Source organism: Microtus oregoni, unplaced genomic scaffold, assembly GCF_018167655.1.
Source record: "Microtus oregoni isolate MIOR12 unplaced genomic scaffold, Mior012 000035F_ref0000213, whole genome shotgun sequence".
NCBI classification, from domain to species: domain Eukaryota; kingdom Metazoa; phylum Chordata; class Mammalia; order Rodentia; family Cricetidae; genus Microtus; species Microtus oregoni.
The window spans coordinates 23,000,422-23,021,629 of NW_024543094.1; the positions used below are offsets into that span (position 1 = coordinate 23,000,422).

Genomic DNA, 21,208 nt, shown 5'->3' on the forward strand with positions numbered 1-21,208 from the left:
ACAGCCAGGACAGCACAGAGTCCTGGGGATGACCAGAGGGGAGCCCCAGCATGGCTAAGAAAGGAAACTGGAGAGCTCATGGTGCAGAACAGTTTTCGAGGTCACAGAAAATTCTTCAACCACAAGTCACCATGAAAACCCAAGTTGCAACGGGTTACAAATGAAGACAACAGAACTGTACATCATTTTCAGTAATGTTTACTACCTTGACTTTGACTTTTGTAGCAAAAACAATGCATATATTTGTATCACTGTTTTTTTAAAACGTACAACAATCTGTCCCAGGGTAACTGTCACCTTTTAAACAACTTACAAGATGTCAGCTAAATGGTGCGTCCAGTAAGAACGCTGCATACAGCTGAGTTAAACAACTGACAAGATTTCAGCTAAATGGTGCATCCAGTAAGAATGCTGCATACAGCTGAGTTGAACCAAGTGCTGCTCTGTATTCAGAACATTAAATGTACAAAACTGGTTCCACACTGTCTCTGGTAAAGGCCATGGAAGTTCAGTTCATGTTTGATGGCTCAGGTGGGGATGAAAATGAGGAAGGAAGAGTTCTGGACAGGGTGGTAGCCAACCATGCTGTGGCGGAGCCAGAGTCCTGGGATTACACACAGCTCTCCTGATTCAGCTGTCCCACAATATCTCAAACCTTGACAGCCGTGTTGTATACTTCGCATGAAATCTTACGAAGACTTGATTTGATGACGCTCTGAAGGGGACTGTAGTAGGGTCCTAAAATTGAGGGGAGGGAAATGGTTAGTTTTTAAATTAAACACATTTTAGAAATGTCAGCCTACTTAAAGTATTACCCATAGAAACCTTATGGAGTTTATAGTCTGTACATTCTAACAGTGAACCAACATCTATTTCTAGAAGTAACCTGTCAATAATTAATGCATTAATTAATACAAAAGGATGTTCCCAGGAACAGGATGCTGAGAAGTGATGGGTAGGGAGATAATGCTAAACTCCCATTGGTCTTTTGTTTTCCAGATGTCTGAACTGAGTGCGGACAATGGTGCGCGTCTTTACATAAACATAAAGCATATGCCGACAGACCCTCGCACAGAAGCTGGCTGCTGCAGGAGCGTAGGTAACCTGCTAGTTGCTGCAGGAGCGATGGAACCTGCCGCTTTATGCTTGTGTTTTACTCTTCTTCTTTCTCCTTATGCTTTATATTTCAGGTTAACATCGTGAAATGTTAAATAAATTGGTGATACCTTTCATTTAACAAAATAAAGGAACAGAAATAATTATACGTGGGAGGGAGTATATTTTGAAAGCACTGGCATATCCAGTCATATGCCTAGATTTAATGTGACACTGGTCTATGTGGCAGGCATTTGCCTCCTAATGCCCCAGTTTTCCTTCAGCTACCAAGTCCGAAGTAACTACTGTTCTTCCCGTGGCACAGGCTGTGCGCTATGGGACCAAATGAAGCTGAACGCTTAGAAGGCACTGAAATAGACACACAGGAGCCATACAAACATAAAATAAAGATATCTCTTTTATTTTATACTGGGTATAATAGTGACATGGTGCCTACTTGTCCCAAAATCAAAATTCTCCCCAAGTAACCAACTTTCTGTGTGAAGATGTAGTTAGCCAAATGTTTCCTGGAGTGTCAGCTGTAGTAGTGAAAAGTTGAGAACTGACTTTCTCAGCAGAGAGCCCTTGTTAAGTAAGCTGGACTGCCCCAGGTACATAGAAAATGAGACACCAAAATTGTATCTACATCAGTGTAGTAAGATATTAATGACATATTGGTAGATGATTAGACGATATAAAATGTGCTGATATGTGTATATATTCAAAGAAAGGTTCTAGTAATATAGCGTTTTCAAGCTTTTAAAATTTTTGATATACTTACTGATATTTCTAAAAATAAAATTGTACAGAAAACTTTTAAATAATTTATGTATTTTGAATCTAGATTTCCGGTGATATGATGCTTGTCCAATTTGTTTCAAAGGCCCGTGTGAATAAAGAGAATAATTAGAAACAGAATAATTCTCTAGGTTTCAGCGGTGCGTGTAATATAACATATCTGCCACCAGATAGCACTCATGCTCCCAAAATAGAAACCACTGACCTGTAACTTTGGTTTTTGCGTGTGCCTATACTGTGATTGTCAATGTTTAAAAATCACATGTGAAAATCTAATAACGTTTGTTTTACTCACCGTTCCACAGTATGTTCCAAAGGGTGGTGAGCTGGCGTCTGGCCCATTATAGAGAGTGAGGTAGTTGTCGGCACAGTCTCTTGGAGGGTTGATAATGAAAACTGAAAAGCTGACAGAGAGAGGTCTTCCAGAAGGAGCAATGATGGTCCATTCACAGTGAGTTTTGTTTGGGTAGTTGTTAGGATAGCCAGGACTGGTTAATAGACCACTGTCATCAAGAAGAGTTCCTCCACAGCCTACAAGGAAGGAATGGAGAAGGTTCCATTTAGAAAAGTGCTTTTCCACATATGCAGGTCATGGAAGGGAGAGCTTTTTATCTTCTTAAGGAGGCAGGGAATCTGCAAAAGCAGCCAGCCAAGGCAGAACCCCTCTTCGTGGTTGGACATCCTCTCCAGGCCCATTCCCACCAGCCATTCCTTTCTCAATGGTCTGTGACCGGAGGTGACTTCTCCCAGGATGGGTCTTTGCTAACCTCAGGCTGAGAACAAACTGGAGAACAACACAATAGCTTCCCGGAGAGGAAAGTCTCTGTCTGCATGTTTTCAGGGCGCAGCAGCTTCCACAAGCAAAGTAGGTAACCGTGGCTGGGAAGCCAAGATCAAATCAAGTTCTGTGGCACCCAGACTGATATTACAGCCTAGATGCTATGATAAAACAGACTTTATCAGACCCACACTGACAGTTCTAAGATCTAATCAGCTTCTAAATCTGATGTGATACCTTTACCAGGGTCTCCTTTCTGTGGGACTCCTGAGTATCATAGCCACGGGGTGCCTATTAGTCCCAGGGTCAAAATTTCTCCCCAAGTAACAACCTTTCTGTGCGAAGGTAATAGTTAGCAAAGGTTTCCTGGAGCGTGAACTGTAATTGTGAAGGGCAGGCTTCACATCAAATCTCTTTGGGTTTGGTGTCACTGGGTTTGATTTGCTCATTTCTACACGAAAGCTGAGGAGATCCAGAAGAAAGAGCCTAGTAACTGGGACTTGGGCAACTTGATCTTCAATTCACACTTTGCTTACTGCTTATTTATTGTATTGTTTACTTCCCCCCTTTTTTTAATTTTAAGTTTTTCAAGATCAGTTCTTACTATGTATGTCAGGCTGGCCTCAAGAATTATGACTGCTGGGTTGGAGAGATGGCTCAGTGATTAAGAGCACTGACTGCTCTTCCAAAGGTTCAATTCCCAGCAACCACATGGTGGTTCACACCACCTGAAATGAAATCTGGTGTCCTCTTCTGGCCTGCAGGCATGCATGCAGGCAAACCACTGTGTACTTAATAAATAAATAAATAAATCTTTAAAAAAAAAAGAATTATGACTGCATTGCCTCAGCCTTCCAAATGTACGATTACAGGCTGCTAATGCCAGTACATTCGTTTCTTCCTCCTTTACCTCCAGTCAGGACAGTTAATTACTGGGCACCTTTGGGTGTGTGGAGACTTTGCTATGTGTGGTTATTGGACGGGACCCTCACTTCCCCTGAGTACACTTAAAAGATTCCTTTTATGGCTTCTATTTTGTAGGTTTGGGGCTATTATAGGCCGTTCATAAAGGCATTTCTCCTTGCTCAACTAAATGTGTCCACGGGACTTATATTTCCTGCCAGTTGATAAATAGACAACCAAACATCCAGGAAGACAGTTGTCACCCTGAAGAAGCAATCATGACACAGGAGTTTCACCAAATGACAGGAGCCAGGACGGGCACAGCTGCTCAGCTGTGCACACCATCAGGAGTGTCTGTGTGCACACAGCGGGCTGCTCACTGTGTACAGCTGCTGGCTGCTCGTCCCACACGGGTGTGTTCCTGACTTGACCTTCTTGTAATTTCATTCACTGAATTCTCAGAGAAGTCATTGGTGATCAAACCAGAAGAACAAGATAAAGTTTATGCGGAAAGTTTACAGTGTTTACAATTCTCGGGCCTTTTGCAAGTAGAATGCGGTCTTTTATCTCATTGGAATGATTAATAATTTTAGGATTTTGAAAAATCAGTTCTTCACTGTTTAAAAATCGGAACATTTCACAGAAAATCATCGGGTGCAATCTACTGCGATAAAGGCCTTTTAATCTGCCATCCTATCTCCTGTAGAGGCTTCCCTCACAGTGGCTAGCTTACCGGACGGAGAGGAGGTCCAGACAATTTTGTATCCAGCGGCTGTGACTGAGTCATCCGTCTTAAACCGCAGATACAGCTCGTTGCTCTGAGAGAAGATGGGGTTTGGCTGTATCAGGCCACAGTACTTGTCAAGCAGCGGTGAACTGCTGTTGCTGCCGCTTCTTACCTGTTAAAAGCAGTCATTAGTCAGCTCATCCATATTATTCCTGCTTCAACTCATCACTACCATGATGAGACAAGTGCAGTAAGTGTTGGTTTGTTTTTTAAGACAGTTCTTAAGAATGGAACAAAATGGAAACAGGGCTCTGGCTGGGACAGACTGGTTGGTTATCTTCAAGTCCATGGGATAACTGCCATATTCAAGATTGATGGAAGGCTCGATCTGCCGCCTTCATACTCTTGCCTTTAAGTTTCCTTCCCTTGGATCCTCTTATAAATCACCGCTGAGGAGGGGAGACATACAGCGTAGAGCTTAAGATGTGCGTGTTTCTAACTCAGAGCAGAGGCATATCTGGGAAATTAGAGAGGGAGTTGGAGGCACATTCGTTCACAGTAGGGTCTGGAACAGGGCCCTCTCTGCTAGCCTCTGCTAGCAATACATTATAGCCCTCATAAAAGGCTTTGGTTCCCACCATAGTTAACTTGAATGGAACACTAGGACTTCCTGCACACAGTCTCCTCTGCAGCACTAAACTCAGATACGTTTAACAGGCCGTGCTGTTGCTTCCTGTCTCTGCTGATGCAACAGGAAGCTTCCCATCCATTCTCTGGAGTGGAGGAGGATGTCTGGGTTTCATAGTCCTCACCCTCCAATGCAAAAACAAAACAAAACTAAAAACTAAAAAAACCCAAGACTTTACTTCCTAGCATCCAGAGGACAAATGACAAAGGCTAAGTTGGACCAATAAGAGGCAACTCGAGTTAGGAATGACTTAGAATTAGCAGGGAAGTCCACCCCTTTTCTGTAGCATGCTCTTCTTGTTTCTGTTTAGTACTTATAGAAGCATTTGCTTTTGAGGACGGGTAAGCATGTCAGTCCAAGTCTAACTCCCTGAAGAGCACAAACAACATTGCTTCTCTGTCTTCATTTCTTCCCTCCTCTCATCTCCTGCCATAGGAAGTAACCCAGGAGGAAGACATGAGCGTTCCCTGGGAATTCACTATTTGTTAAAAACACTGATTAACCACAGATTTAGTTTAACTTTATATGGGGAGCTTTTCAATATAATAAGGCATCAGGAAGCTTGTAGGAGCTGAATACATGTGCAAAGACCATCTCCTGGGACATCATTCTCCCCCAGGTTGAGGACCACACATGGGATGGGTGAGGCAGGATGGTACAGAAACAAGACAGTCGAGGATGGACTGGTGACTAAAAAAGGCAGAAATCTGTTAGCATTAAGAAGCAGCAGAAGAAAAGAAGCCAATGGAAAAGAAACATCAGAAGAAACGGGGCAGCATGAGCCTGAAAATTGTTTATCCCACGAAGAGCAGACAGCTCTGGAGAGCTTATTTGGAATAAAAACGAATCAAACACAGACATTTTAACTATGCTGATTTGATTAATATGCGTATGTATTTGCAATAGTGTGCAGTACCCCAACTGTGTGCACAGTTAAAATGTGAGTAAGCTTCTAAGGAACCGAACAAAGAGGCAGTAACAAAAGAAATCAATAAATCTCTGAATCAGGTGCGGAGGCTGTGGACATCTTTCAGAGCCTTTCCTGTATAGCCACAAGGTCAATTGGGAAGTTTTAGATTTAGCGTTGGCAGAACACAGGTGTAGCAACCACGTGATAGGGAACCAGTGTGCAAAAGCCTTTGCACTTAGTCGGTGCTATAGACACCTTGTCCTTGGCATCTGGAATTCGTGTAACTTCCTTGAGAAACTCTTCTCTGTTCCTTCCTGACTGTGTTTCAACTGACTGTGATGCTGTAATATGTACTGTACTTCCGGTACTAAAACTAGAATATTCTCAGTACACATTTATAGAATGAAGAAATAATGATTAACATAAAAAAAAATGAAGGAGAGCCGGGCGGTGGTGGCGCACGCCTTTAATCCCAGCACTCGGGAGGCGGAGGCAGGCGGATCTCTGTGAGTTCGAGGCCAGCCAGGTCTACAAGAGCTAGTTCCAGGACAGGAACCAAAAGCTACAGAGAAACCCTGTCTCAAAAAATCCAAAAAAAAAAAAAAATGAAGGAGACATATTGGATTAACATCACTATAGAAGAATTCTTAGTTATCATCATCTTTTTACATCATTCGTTTAAATTACATTCAAATATATATTACCTCCAAGAAATCATGCCGGCATTGATTTGAAAATTCCAGCTCAAACCAGTAGAAAAAGAGGGAAATGGTATTGTTCTGTGGGGCTCTGAGAATAATGGTGCAGTCCAAGTTATTATCATAGTCTTGAGGCCATCCAGGACTCTTCAGATTGCCAAATGCTTGGTTGTATTCTCTGTTGCAATCTGCGATAAAAACCAATATTCATAATTAATGTGCACACCTACATATTTAGTGTTCTTTTAGGTTGACAATTCAGTGTTTAGAGTCTACTGAATCTGAGCAAAGCTCAGAAGCTGCTCTATCCGCTTGGATGATGTTTGAGCAAACTGAGACCTAGAGATGCTGAGAATGCATGCCCACAGCTGCAGTACCAGGCCTGGCTAATGTGGATGCCCCCGTGTGAAGTGTGAAACACAAGCCCCTTTTGAGAAACACTCCAGCATTTTTTGAACTCTTACTCACATGGCAGGAGAGTCAGTGGCTGACATTTAGATATTTTTTAAACCCAAAGGCTTTTATAGTCCCAGACACTATCTGCATAAGAATTTCCTTTGGTGGATTGTTAGTTCTGCTACAACTCACATTTTCTTTTTTTTTTTTTTTTTTTACCATTTTTTTTGGGGGGTTTGGTAAAATTAAAAACCAGAAGTAACTGTGCCTTTGAATCAAATGCTGCTTTAGTTTTAATCACGTTCAAAACAGTCCTTTCAGGAAATATTCTCTGCAAACACTTCTCAGTCACCAAACTCAAGTAACTTCTTCATTAATCATGGTATTTACACAATCATTTCATAAGATATGATTCCCATCATTGTGGCCACACCAAGAATCACTGAATTGTGACCTTCATATAAGCAAAGAGCGTGCTATGGGAGATACCTTGAAAAACTTAGTTTTCAACTGACTAAATTAGGTCCGAGTCTCAGTTGAATCTTACTTCTGATGGGTCTGTGTTTACGTTAGCAAAACCAGATGTGTTCACAGGAGTCAGTTCCAGCAATCCCTGCCATCGAAGCTGCCTTTCCCCATAACCAGGACGTTTTAGGCTCACCTGCAATCTGATAGGTGAAATGCACCTGAGAGTTCGTGTTTAAAACATCAGATTTGAAAACGACAGTTGCGGTCCTTGTTGAAGAATAAAACACTGGCAAAGCCGTAAAGTTCGTGCCGCAGTACAGAGTCACTGGCCCCTTACCCTGAAATGAAATAGAAGCCACGTGGCCTGAGATACGCTTTCAGGAGACAGCAGCCACACTGGATAATAAACTGTATTTAACATGTGACTTGAGTATCCAGTCATGGAAAAGAGCTCGTGCCTCAAGTGTGCTGCAACACTCACCATTAGCAGTGTCCCGCCTTCCTAGAGGAAGTCGAGTTTCTGCTAAAACCACAAGCAGACACTTCTCTACAGAAAACAAAGCTATTCCCCCTCGAGTTGTGTCACAGCTAAAGTGTGTGTTTTGGTCAGAGCAGAGCCAGGTTGTGTGAGCTCCTCACGGGGCTCTTACTACAGCTTCTCCCACAGTCTAGAGTTCACTTAGATTAGCCAGAGCCAGGTATTCCTATGAGTTTCCCCTTCCCTGGCATCCTGGGTGCTCAGTATCTATAATAATGTCCCCGTTCTCTTCAGCAGCACTCTGGAGATGTTGTTCCCTCTCAAATGCACAGGGTAAAGGGCTAGTAATTTCTACACATGTGAGCAGGTACCTCAAAGGTAGCAGCCAGCAGCCGGAGTCGCATTATACACACACTGAAATACATGCAGTTCTTGGACTCTCTAAAAGCGCACCCTCCATCCCTGCTCCAGACTCCCGCACCTACCCTTAGCCCACTGTCTTCTGCATTGACCTCCTCCTAAGTTTGTCGGCTGTAACCTCTAAACTTTAACTGCATCGCTAACCCTCCAGTGTTTATATCCCAAGACTTTCAACTTTGTAGTCCTACATGAATCTCATGTCTCCAGCAGCCTCATGAAGGCTCTCTCCATGGTTCACTGGGTCAAAGTGGTGTAGGGTGGTGGGGAGGGTTCTTCTGTGTTTTTCAATATAGAATCTCTCCTCTGTGATGCCTTAGCTCATAGCAATTTTCTATGTCCTAGGCTTGCTCTGAGCACTTAGAGGCTTTGAATATTTTTGTACATAGTGCATCCTCACTTTGAACTTTGCATGGGTAATACTCATTTCCATTCTCTATGGTTGCCTACTCCAGAGCCACCTATCCATGCTACACCTCCTTCTCCAGTGTTCCCACATCCACCAAATAAGCCTTTTGCTATCTTCCAACCAGCCTCTCTTTCTACTCTGGGGTAATGCTAGTTTTTTTCCTAGCCATCATCTTTGTTGTTGCTATTGTCTTTATTTGTCCACTGTAGTCTCCTTTATTCATTCAGTTTGAGCAGATTATTCAGTGACAAGAAGTATGTGTTTCTCATTATTGAAAATACATAATATGTTCTTCATTATAGCATTTTCCCTCTGTGGTGTCTTAGCTCATAGTAATTTTCTATGTCCTATGTTCTCAGCCTTTAGAGGCTTTGAGTATTTTTATAGTGCATTAAACATCCTCACTTGTATTATCTGAGGCCAGTACACCTGCTCTTGTATGCCTCCGTTTCCTCATTCTTTATGTGCTATTGATAGAGCCCTGATGAGGAATCTTCCCTGATTCCTCAAGTTCCAGCTTCATAAAGAGAGGAGGAACTGAAAGAACTTTGACCTAATGTAGAAGCCCCAAAATGTGAGCCTATTTCCACCTTGTCTGAGGGTCAGAGAGTTTTAGCTTGCTCAAAGTTGTTAACAACAAGTATGGCTAAGTACCCTGACCTGGGGAATGGTTACTTGGTGTTTTGGACACTAAGGTGGCCCAAAGTGGTGCATCTTCTCCACCCTGACCAAAGGTGAGGAAATTCAATAATATTTCTGCTCCTTCTTTTGAATTTGGAAGTTTGACCTAGGGAGTGGCTGCCTTCAGGATACTTGCTCTACAGCAGAAAGCTTTTTCTCAAGAATTAATGACTTGATGTCTCTAGTATTGAAGCAAGTCATTGCTTTAGTTGACCTTTGTATCATGTTAAAGCAGTCTTTTGCCTCCCCCTCCCCATTGTATTGGGGTATAAAAGTGTATGGGAAATTAAACATGGGCAATTTCAGTATTCACTGGAACTCCCTCTCGGTACTATTGTATGCTTCTGTTTTATTATTTTCATTCATGTCTTCATTCTCTTTACTTACTTTTCTTATTCCCATGCCCTACCCTGGTAAATGGTATACTCGTCAAAGCTGGTCTCTGACAACCCAAAGGGTCTGCTCCACTTGGCTCTATTCCACTGGGGAATAGGAGTTCTGTGCTGACAGCCACTGTCAGTAGAATGCCGCGAACCTGGTATCTCCACAACCCAGGAGCCTAAGAATAACCTCAGTCTCTAGGCTCTACTCGGCACTCATCTCAGAGCCTCAGAAGGTGCCAGGCAGAGAGAGCCCTGTCACTGCCAGGCCTTGGGCATTTGAATGTGGCCCTCTAAACTAAACTGTTAGTTTCTAAAAACAGGTTAACTGCTCACCGCTCATGACTACAGATATCATCCAAGGGTTTGGGTTCAGTTTATGATCCCTGAGTGTAGACATTTTCTCTGGCTACCTCATTACTCTCCGTGTTCACCCACAGCCGAGGAGATAATCATGCTCAGATCTCTGGGTCTTTCACACACCAGCTGCCCTGTCATCTTTCCCGTGTAAACTTAAGACTCAGATATTTATCTCCTTGAGACCAGACAGCTTCTGTTTCCTCTTTTCTAGTCTCTCCCATTGCCATAAGTGTAGCCCCACCTAGTCATACGGCCTCTTAGCTGGTTTGCCTACATTTTGTATGGATCCCTCCAGTTCATCCTACACCAATCCTGCTGGTCATAGACATGATTCTCCAGATGTACCTCACAGAGCTCTGGGATTGGTGGCAGAACACAAGATATGCTCACCAAATACTGATTAATGTGTGTTATGCCAACGAATTGGTGTTTAAAGGGGGCCCTAGGAATATGCATTTTTAGCAAGACAGCCGGATGCTTCTTAGACATGGGACATTTGCAAAGCCTCTTTCCTACGGGACTACATTTACGTTTCTTAGTATGATGGAAAGTAGGGTTTTGTCTCCTGCTGAAAGAAAAATACAATTTTAGAAGGAACAGGGACTTTATTTGGGCATGGCTTCATTACTTCCAGCGTTTGCAGATGTGACGGCCAGCACGCTGGAGTCTTTACCTGTGGTGAATCCTGAAGCTCTAAGTAGCTCTGTGAGCAGTCTTGTGAGGCCAGCTTTAATTCCCACACTGTTATCTTGATGTTCTGGTATGGAGGAGCCTCGATGATCCAAGTGCAGGTGGAAAGTGGGCGTCTGATGTTCGCCAAGTGAGGTGAGGAAGCATTTTGTGGGGTCACAGTTGCAAAATGTGTCCCCCCACAAGGCACTGAAGAGAGGAGAAAGAAAAAGGTCGATGATTTAATCATGTCTAGTTATACATAACAGCTTTAAAATCTTGCTCTAGTCCAGCCCACAGGAAGTAATTTTATTATTCTTTTAAGGATTTGAGTGTATGTTCTGGTGATGCAGGGCTGCAATCCCAGCTCCTTGCAAGCGTGAGGCAGGAGGATGAAGTTCAAGGCAGCTTAGTGAGACTCTGTTAAGGAAAAGGAAAAGGAGAGCAGGGAATGTGGCCCACACGTGTTCAATAATCCTCTAAAGTTGTCATCAGTTTAGATGAAATAAGCATGCATTCTTTGCATTTCACAATTTGTCAAAATACTTACTGTCCACAAAGGTATATGTTGCATTAAATCCTTCTCTGTCCTGAGCTATGTCAGAGACAAAGTGAACCGTAAGGAAGTTGCTAGACGAAATAAAAGGGGCAGGTATTTGGTCACCACACAATCTTCCAACTAAATCTGCTGCCATGCTCCTGCCATCTGCTATCTGGAAGAGAAAGCAGTTCATAGTTCATTATTAATAGAGGAATTGTTGTTTTTCATTGCAGCTACCATAGGTCAGTACTAAGCATCTTTATATCGGTGCTCTTACAGACGGCCTTGATTTAGATTGATACTACTATAATGACTTTCAGTAAAAATCCAGTATGATGCCAAACAGACATTTTTCTCTTAGGAAAAGTAATCTAGAACTTAAAGAACTATGGCTGTGAACTTATCAGGCCCATTACTAATATCTCTGATGCCCATATTATTCCTAGAGGCCCTTCCTGAGGCTTCCTGAATAAGGAAGCTCTTATTTCTCTTCTTAACTCTACTCTCAAGATGTCACCTAGAGGTTGCTGCCAAAACAAAGTGAGACCAGGACCTGCCTAACCACTTCCTACCGTCTTGAGACAAAGGCCATGGCCAATGACAACAGCTGTCAAGGCCTAACGGAATGGGCTTTCCTCCCACCTCAGATCTCATGGTTTCCTTTCTGGCTATCTGCTTCTCTGACTCCTTGAACTTCCCAGGCTTAGTCTGCTTCACGCCTGTAGCATCTGCCTTCCTTTGCTGGATCACTCTTCCCTGGATCCGCCAAGCCTTTCCTGTGTTTCCTTCAGGTCCTCGCCCCCTATATCACCCACTGGGTTCCCAGACTTTAACAGTGTGTAAGGCATAAATGATGTCTCATCAATACCTAGGAAATGCTCTGATTCTCCCCCCACTAGCACCTGCCTTGGTTTGCTTTATCTTATTACACCAGAGTACCATAGACGAGGGCATTTATAAACAAATAAGTTGATTGGTAACAGTTCCGGAGGTTGAGAAGTCTTTAGAATTCCAGGACTGCCTCTGATGAGGACCTTCCTACCTTATGATTTAAAAGCATCATCTGAAGAGACAGCAGGATCATGCCAGATCTGCAAAAGCTTCCTCTTTTATGGAGTCATTCACCCCATCCTACGAACCCCACTCTCATGACTTCATCTAACCCAGTTATATCTCAAAGCTCCCCGGATACCATGAGCATGTGAATCTGAGGCTTCTGCTTCTAACACACAAACTAGAACGATGTTCACACCACAGTACACCCTTCCCTAATATGTTCTCCCCAAGTCTCCCCTATCTCAATCAATAAACAGCTCTAGGCTAAACCTGAGTCCTGCCCAACTCTTCTCCATTCCCATCACGACCATACCTGCTTCTTTCCACCTTCTAAATATATCAGCATCAACACCACGTCACCCTGTGCCTCCAGAACATGGCTTACAAATCGGCTGCACAGAGCACCCACGCAGGTCTCTACCAGGCTGCCCAGGTATTGCTGACCTAGATTTATGCTCTTGTTCTTCCTGTAAAGCTACGTTTGCACAGAATGCAGTCTTCACTCTTTACCAACAAGATGCTACCCCTCCTCTCGCATCCCTCCCGCAACTGTCTCCGGCAGTCTCCTCCCTCAGTGATATAGTCTTGAGGGATTTCTAGCCATGGAGCCTCCTCAGAGGGGCCATGCCCACACAGTGTGGCCCTCCTCCTCCAGTATCATCCCATTGTATTTTTCTGTAACCAAACTGTAACCTACTTATTGCTTATCTGCTTTCTCTGGGCTCCCACTCTGCAAGGATGTGAGCTCCCCAAAAAAGGTACGGAGCTCTGCTCAGAAGTGTTTCCAGCACCGAGAACCACGCATGCCTCTTACAGCCTTTTACAGACACTGAAGGAAATAGTGATGACCTGGATGTTCCTCAAACACCTTATTTAAAAACAAAGTAGGCTTTACTTTTTATTTATATTTCAGTAATCTTGATTGTACTTTAATAACAAACTTCTCTGTTTGTGTAGCTCCAGATCTGAGCTTGTAACAGAACAACATCAGATCCGAGATCTTAGAGCAGTGCTTCCCTGGCATTATTTGTTATAGAGATAGTGGATTTCAAAATTAAACGTTAAATAAACTGACCACTAGATGGCACTGTCTCCCCTATATGAACATAACTTCTATTCATGCAGAATGTTAAAAAAGAGGGATTCTGCAATCTAACACCCTCGATTTACAGAAGAGAAGAGTTACAAGTTTAGGACAATGTACTTTTTCTGATAAAGGAAGTTTCATTACACCCACTGTGGTCCTCATGATTATTGCAAGCTTTTTCACTTCTGTATCACATGCCTGGCTTGTGTTGGGTTTCGAGTGTAGAGAGAGGCATAAAAACACTCTCTACCTTCAAGGTGCTCATTGACCAGTGAGAGGGGCCAAAAATAAATATAAGCATATGTGCATATATGTGTCTATGTATTTCTCCATATACATATATTTACAAATGGGAAAATGCCAAAAAAGGAACAAATAAAGATGAAAATAAATACGTCAAATAAAATAAGGGAAATATGTACTGTAAAAGAAAGAAGTGTGTTGGATATAAGAGAATCAGGAAAAACACGTTAATTTCATGCCAAGGAGCTCGAGTCTCACTCTACAAGAGCAGACGTGGGTTTTAAATAGAGACAAGTAAATATGAAGGGAAGGACGAGGGAGAAGCCACAATTGGGTGGAAGGTGGCCCTGTACTGGCAGGACATCCATTCAGTTACTGTTTAAATGAGAGTTTACCAGCTGATTGGAGATACATAGTTACACTTGGCATGGCTCCTAGAGTCCTGTGCAATCAAGCCTGACATTCTCTCTATCTTTTTTTCTGTTCTCTGACAACACCAAATCCCCACTATGTGGGACCCTGCCCAATACTGGGGCAGGAACTGCACGTTTATGGTGCCTTGAGTAATAATCCACTCACACCTTGCTCCCTAGAATCCTTTGTTTCCTGGTATCACTGTGACAAAATGCCTACAATAACCAACTCCAGAGAAAAAAGATATACTTTGTCTCTCACCCTCAGTCCAGTCATGACTAATCTCTGCAGGGGCTTAGTTACAGCGCTCTCTTGTCTGGGGCCTGTGCTGCCATAAAGCAAGGTGGCAGAAGGACATACTGGAGGCGGCTGTGATGCAGAGAAAAAGGAGGGCTTGGGGCTCAAGTGATGGAGGTGGGTCTTGTATCTTATCTGTTGCTTTCATTGGTTAAATAATAAAGAAAACTGCTTGGCCTGATTGGACAGAAAATTAGGTAGGCGGAGTAGACAGAACAGGATGCTGGGAGAAAGAAGCCGAGTCAGGCAGTTGCCATGATTCTCCTACTCCAGACAGACGCAGGTTAAGATCTTCCCTGGTAAGCCACCTCATGGGCTACACAGATTATAGAAATGGGTTAGATAATTATGTAAGAGCTAGCCAATAAGAGGCTGGAACTAATGGGTCAAGCAGTGTTAAAGAATACAGTTTCTGTGTAATTATTTTGGGTATAAAGCTAGCCATGTGGGCGGCCGGGTGCCAGGAACGTAGCCCACAGCTCCTATTACAACATTCAAGTATCGTTGCAAAGGGCAGTGTCCTCAGTCACCTACATTCCTAATGAGTCTCTATGTTGGCAGCCATGCCTTCTTAACCATTGGCTTTGGTGAGACAATCAAGACCCAGGCTATCATAGTAATAGTACTTAATCTTTATGGTATAATCTGTTTTGCATACTATCTATTGAGCTGAGTCAACTTAGCTTCCATAGAGTGCTATTTTATTGCAACATTAATGTGATTGGCTGCCTCATGTTCCTGCTGCCATGGCTTTTTCACCATGATGGGATATGATTTCAAAGCCTGCACTGGAATGAACTGTTTTTTTTTTTTGTTTTTTTTTTTTTTTTCAGAGACCTAGCTCTAATGAAGACATCTCAAAGTTTCGCATTCCCAGTGCTTTCCTTCCGTCTGCCAGTTACTGGGAAAGCTGCCAGTGGGTGAAACTGCTCTCCAGAAATGGAAAAGAAGAATAGCCCTAAAGAGAACTTATTGTAATAAATAAATGACTTAAGATTTCATTTTGAAACTAGCAAACAACAATTCCTTTCGATGCTGCTATTTCTGTCAAAATGACTTTCGGAAATTCATATGGTCACAAGTTCTTACATATCACCAAATCACACTCACAGAAATCAATTTACCTCCTTGCAGCACCTACAATATCTCACATGAGTTAAATTCCTACTCTTTGGGTGAATCACTTTTTAAAATATTCATTAATTATAGTGTATTGTGTGCCCCCCCTCTGATGTCTTATTATAATGGTTATCATCCAGCAGATTGACTTTCTTCATCACAGCCATTCTTGGCCTGTGACCTGACACTTAGCAGCTCTGTCCACCCACATGCCACTTGGACAAGCATTTTCCCTTGACTTCAATGCGCTGTGACTGCCTGTCACACGCTTTCCCCCCTCATCTGCTCCCTTCCCTTCATCCTCTGTGCTCCTGCTGCACCTCTGGGTACCAGTCCTAGAACAGAATGGGAACATGGCTGTCTAGCTTCATGCTGTCTAAGGAAGCTTTGGATGCCATCTGCAGACATAGAAGAAACAGACCAAATAAGAGGTGTTTCTTTTTGGACTTCAGGTGTCAGTTATACTAGGCTTGCCAAGTTCTTTTGACTCTCTCACTACATATGTCCAATCTTCCTGTAGATACTGAACAAGACAGAGGTGAATCTTGAATGCTAGAAGTCTCTTAAAGTTTGAGTCATGATAACAAGCATGAACTCGAACAGGAAACTGGCATCTGTAATATACACTGAAGCCACTGAGAGCAGCAGTGCTCCCATTTTGAAGTCTGAGAGATGGCCAGCTGGAGCACCTTGCTTTAGAGCAGACTTGCAGTGTAGTCGTCTTACCTGCACGTAATCATAGTAGCATCTCCCATCTGCTGTCCCTGTCTCCAGAGAGAAATTACTGAAGGTGAGTTCAATGAGCTTGTTTTCGGGTGCAATTATGGACCAGATGCAGTTTAGCTCCCGGTCATACTTTCCGTCTGAGTCCAAGTCCGGAGAGACAAAGGTGCCCTTGTCCTGTGTCAGGTATCCGCCACAGCCTTGCAGTGGTCCTGTGAAAACAAAGACACATCCCGTGCAAAGGGACAACATGACCTCAGCTTCCACACGGAAGGGCTTTGAAAAGGGGAGGCTACATTCTCTGCCTCGATTTGCAAACATTATCCAGACCTTGACAGGCAAGTATGTGTGTTTCTCAAATTTTCTTGGCTCCTTGCTTATTTTGGTTGTTTGAAAGAAAATAGCCCCCAAAGGGAGTAGCACTATTAGGAGGTGTGGCCTTGTTACAGGAAGTGTGTCACTGTGGAGGCAGACTTTGAGGCCTACAACTTCCTGTTGCCTACAAACCAAGATGTAGGACACTCAGCTACTTCTGCAGCTACATGTCTGCCTACACGCCACCACGTCACACCATAATGATAATGAACTAAATCTCTGAAAGTGTGAGCCACCCCATTAAATGTTTCCCTTTGTAAGAGTTGCCATGGTAATGGTTTCTCAACAGAAACCCTAACTAAAGCACTGGTTCTCCTTTTATCCCCGGCACCCACTGGCGTCGCCTCCTTTTCGGCATGTACAGATCCCTGAGAGTGAGCAACCATGTTGAGGCGCACGCATGTGCCTCTTTGGAACTCTTTGTGCGATTTGTTCAGACTTTTCCCCACCTTGAAGAACCCAGTTTTCTGCAAACTGGGTATTTTGCATAATAAGCCGGTGGAAATGTTCACTTGCCTGACTTTCAAGTTCTACTTTTGTGAACGCTGCCAAAACTGAAAATTGAATTTATGAAGATTTGCCCAACGTGTTTAAGAAAATTACCTCCCAACCAGGTTTTCATTTAAATAGTCTGACAGAAAGAGGCCGAGAGGAGGCAGCTTGCACTGTGGTCTAGCTTACATTAAACTGCCTTCCAAAACCAAGTCCTGCAGAGACTGAGGAACAGAAGAACTCCATGAAAAAAAAATTGTCTACATTGAAATTCAACAGTTAGTACTGCACAATTAAATTACAGAAGACAGAATACTCTAATGATGCCTGTATGTCCACTGTGGGAAAGAATAGAAACAAAATCCTCTGGATTTAGGTTCTGCCTATTCCGTAGCCTAACAGGGATATCAGAGATGACACAGGGAGAACATAAAATGAAGAAAAACTTACTGAAAGTTTCTAAAGAATTAAGCTCAAAGTCATCACATAAAAATAACATTAAATTAGCGTTCTAATTAATGTCTTACCACTTGCACTACACATAAACACAACTTTCTTTGTCGCGGGCCTTCTATTTATCTCATTCCAACTGTTTATCTACATCAGTGAAAAGATTAACCGCCACATTCGGGGGGCCTTAAGATGCTTTTGGACTTGATGAGACATAGAAAGAATGGTAGCCCTCCTCGACATCAGCCACAGAGTAGAGAGGCTGTGAAGAGGGACTTTCAGTACAGGCGCGTGCCTTGCAAGCCAGGCTGCCCTGTCCACAGCTTCTGTACCAGATAAAGCTGGAGAGTGTTTTCCCAGTCAGGTGTTCCCTGGAGTCGAAATGTTTCCAAAGACCCCATCCCTAAAATGGCCACTCTAGTATACAGGTCAAAATGAGTCTGGAACACAGCCCTGCACATAGTCACACTGTGTGATATTGGTGGTCAGCTCATGAAACATGCCTGAAAAACACAGAAAAAACTGAAGCTTGGACAGCTTTTATTCAGTTGTGGGCTGTTACATAAGGAGACCAGTTAAACTCACTGGCTTGCATAGCAGGGAATAACAATTACATTATTAATGAAATGGAAAATGCATGGTTATTTAATAATTCCTTAATATTCGAGGAAGTACACTTCAGATTAAAGTCCATTAGAAGTAATAACATATAACTAATTATGATAATTATGATACAGTGAGAGGAATGGTAGATGCCCTAAAAGGGAAAGGAAAAAATTAATTTTGTAAGAAGTCGTCAACGGCTGCTGTGAGGATAGAGACGCTCCAGTGCAGTATTCAACTCAGGCCTTAAGGATGCACGGAATAAGAACCTGCCGAAATAGGACTGAGATCATTTGCTCTGGGCTGAAAGACGCTCATTATCCAATATTAAATGAACAATATGTGTAGGGAGGCACAATTCAATATTAAATGAACAGTATGTGTATGAAGGCACAATTCTGTTCTGAAAACCATGCAGCAGATGAAGGTTCATCCCAAGGCTCAAGACCAGGGCATGAAAAGCCTTTGATTCTGTCCTGTGGATGGTGGGGATCCACTTGAAGCCTTTTTATGTAAGATTAGTTTTTATTCTTATTTATTGTATGTGTGAGAGAATACCATCTGCCTGTGAGAGCCTGTCAAGGCCACAGGAGGAATGCAGAGTTAGATTTCTTGAAGCTGGAGATATCAGCTCTGTGAGCTGCTCTCTGGGTGTTGTAAATGAGCTTGAATTCTCTAGACAAGTGGTAATCACTAAACCTCTCAGCCATCTATGGCTCCTTGATGGGCTTTTGATCAGGGAAGTAGTAGGATCATTTGATCTGGTAGTAGCATCTTACATTAAGGGAGCATTGACTAGAGGGGATGCCAGCTTTAGTTATAGGCAACAGACATCTGAATAACTAACTACACAGTATCACTGTAATAACAGCAAACACACACACATAAATATATATATATACACATATACACACATCCATACACATACACATATACAAATATATACACACAATACACATATATACACATATACATACATACACACAGAGAGAACTTGTTTGAATTATCAAGCTATTGTAAAGCACAGAATTCATAAAATACAGAGAACAAGTAAGACAGAAAGCTAACATTACTTAATATTAAACAATATTACCGGTCAGATAACCCAGACCAAAATCGCCAAGTAACTGAAAGAAAAAATGATATTATATGGGTGGGTAGCAGTTTGTAGTGTTCTGGAAATGATAATTGTAGAAATGCCCCATTTTAGTATTTAACCATAGTGCAGCTTCTCCATGCTTCAGATTCTCCTAAGGTAGGTGGGAACACAAGTGTGCTTGACTTTGGGAGAATGTAAACAGAATCCTCACAAAATGAGAATGCAATGTCAAAAACTACTATAGCCACATTGCTGTGTCCAAATATCTATAGAAACATAACATAATAGGATCTGTGACTATGGAAGAGTCCCCACATATTAAAATATCTGTATTTTCTGTATTGATATTTTGAAGTTCCTTTTCTTCTGTTAAAGACATCATGACATTGTTCTTCTTAGACATCTCCCATCCACCATCTTTTCTACCGTTTAGAAAGTACTTATCCATCAGCACCTGTCTGAGCCACTTTGATGGCACACCCTGTACCCAGGAAAAAATGTCACTCATTTGTAAGTTGAGTTTACAAATAAAACTTAAATAGAACTTATCTGTAAGTTGGAAAAACTTAACTCAAAAGAGCTATTTCTTCAGAGAAAGAAAATGTTTGAGGGGAAAAAAAACCCTGCTGGAGATATAAACCCAATTCAGCAGAGAGATTCCAGCCAGATCTACTTAATTAAGTCAGTAACTGAATCCTGAATGATTAGACCTCAGGTGAAGCACAAGGCAGCATCAGTCTGATAAGAGAAGAAATAGCTGCTCTATCTAGGAGAATCATCTTAGAGGCTCCAGTGGAGGGAGACGACTTATTAAGGAGTTATTTTGAGGACTGACATTTTTGTGACTGACACTTTCCTGAGGTCTTTGGGATGCTATCTCCCTGTCTCTGGACTCTTGCTGCTCGAGAGGTTAGTGACCTACTGCACTTCAGATGATGATCGCCCTGACTTCAGCATATTCCTGCTGCCCAGCGCCATCTGTGCCTGGAGGTGGTGGTCAAACAGCTCTGGAAGCTTCACACCAAATGCCTCTAAAAACCGGTGCCCCAGTGAGACAGAGCATGCCATGGTGGCTTCTCGTCAACAACGGGGCCTTGAGTTTCACAGTCATAGTTTGCAGTAAAGCTCACTGTGACCTTCACAGCTGCAGTATCGACTGATCCAGGGTTGTGAACTCACTTGAGAATTCAACGAGATTTCTGATGGTTGAGCTTATTTCTCTAAAAGGATTTCATTGGATACCGCACAATGTAACAATTAAAAACTCACAGAAAACTAGGATTAGACAGGAAATTTCTCAGTTTGATAAAGAACAACTTATACCTATTAGCACAACTTATACCTATTAGCAAACTTTTAAAAAATTGAGTGTGCGTGTGTACTTGTCTATGCCCATGGAGGCCAGAGACTAATGTCCAGTGTCTTTTGCAATGTTCTTCATGTTAGATTTTGAGATAGAGTCTCTCACTGAGCCTGGAGCTTGCTGATTCCTCTGTAGACTTAGACCCATATACAAAGGGGGCTTGGTGGGGAAAATGAAGCATCTGCTGTTGTTCACTTCTCGCTCTATGCATGAAGATAAATTTGTATGAGCTGTTCTTGGTCTGTAGGTGCCAGACCAGCTTAAGGGCAGTAAAGCAACAGATAGGTAATGTAATCTATATGGTAAAGGCTAAAATAATAACAGATCATGTCTGCAATAACAGAAGAAGAGTGATTAAAAAGAAGCAAAGGAAAGGAGCTATGCCTGCCACCAAGCCTGAAGACTGGGGTTCAATTCCCAGTACAGAGAGAACTCCTCTGATGTCCTATAACATCCATTGTGACACTCCATCCCCAAACATATGCACACAC

General features: G+C 42.6%; 1 protein-coding gene across 2 annotated transcripts in view; it reads right to left on the bottom strand.

The window, feature by feature from the left end:
• Window positions 1-424: 424 nt before the first annotated feature.
• Cubn (cubilin) overlaps window positions 425-21,208 on the bottom strand; it is a 203,737-nt gene continuing 182,953 nt past the window's right edge. For both annotated transcript variants that reach the window (XM_041630831.1, XM_041630830.1), the window contains exons 60-67: window positions 16,339-16,547; window positions 11,406-11,568; window positions 10,860-11,065; window positions 7,655-7,799; window positions 6,604-6,785; window positions 4,308-4,473; window positions 2,189-2,424; window positions 425-738 (exon numbers count right to left, since the gene is read on the bottom strand). In XM_041630831.1, the coding sequence (XP_041486765.1) occupies window positions 631-738; window positions 2,189-2,424; window positions 4,308-4,473; window positions 6,604-6,785; window positions 7,655-7,799; window positions 10,860-11,065; window positions 11,406-11,568; window positions 16,339-16,547 (1,415 nt within the window). In that variant the 3' untranslated portion in view covers window positions 425-630. The remainder of the gene's footprint in view (window positions 739-2,188; window positions 2,425-4,307; window positions 4,474-6,603; window positions 6,786-7,654; window positions 7,800-10,859; window positions 11,066-11,405; window positions 11,569-16,338; window positions 16,548-21,208) is intronic.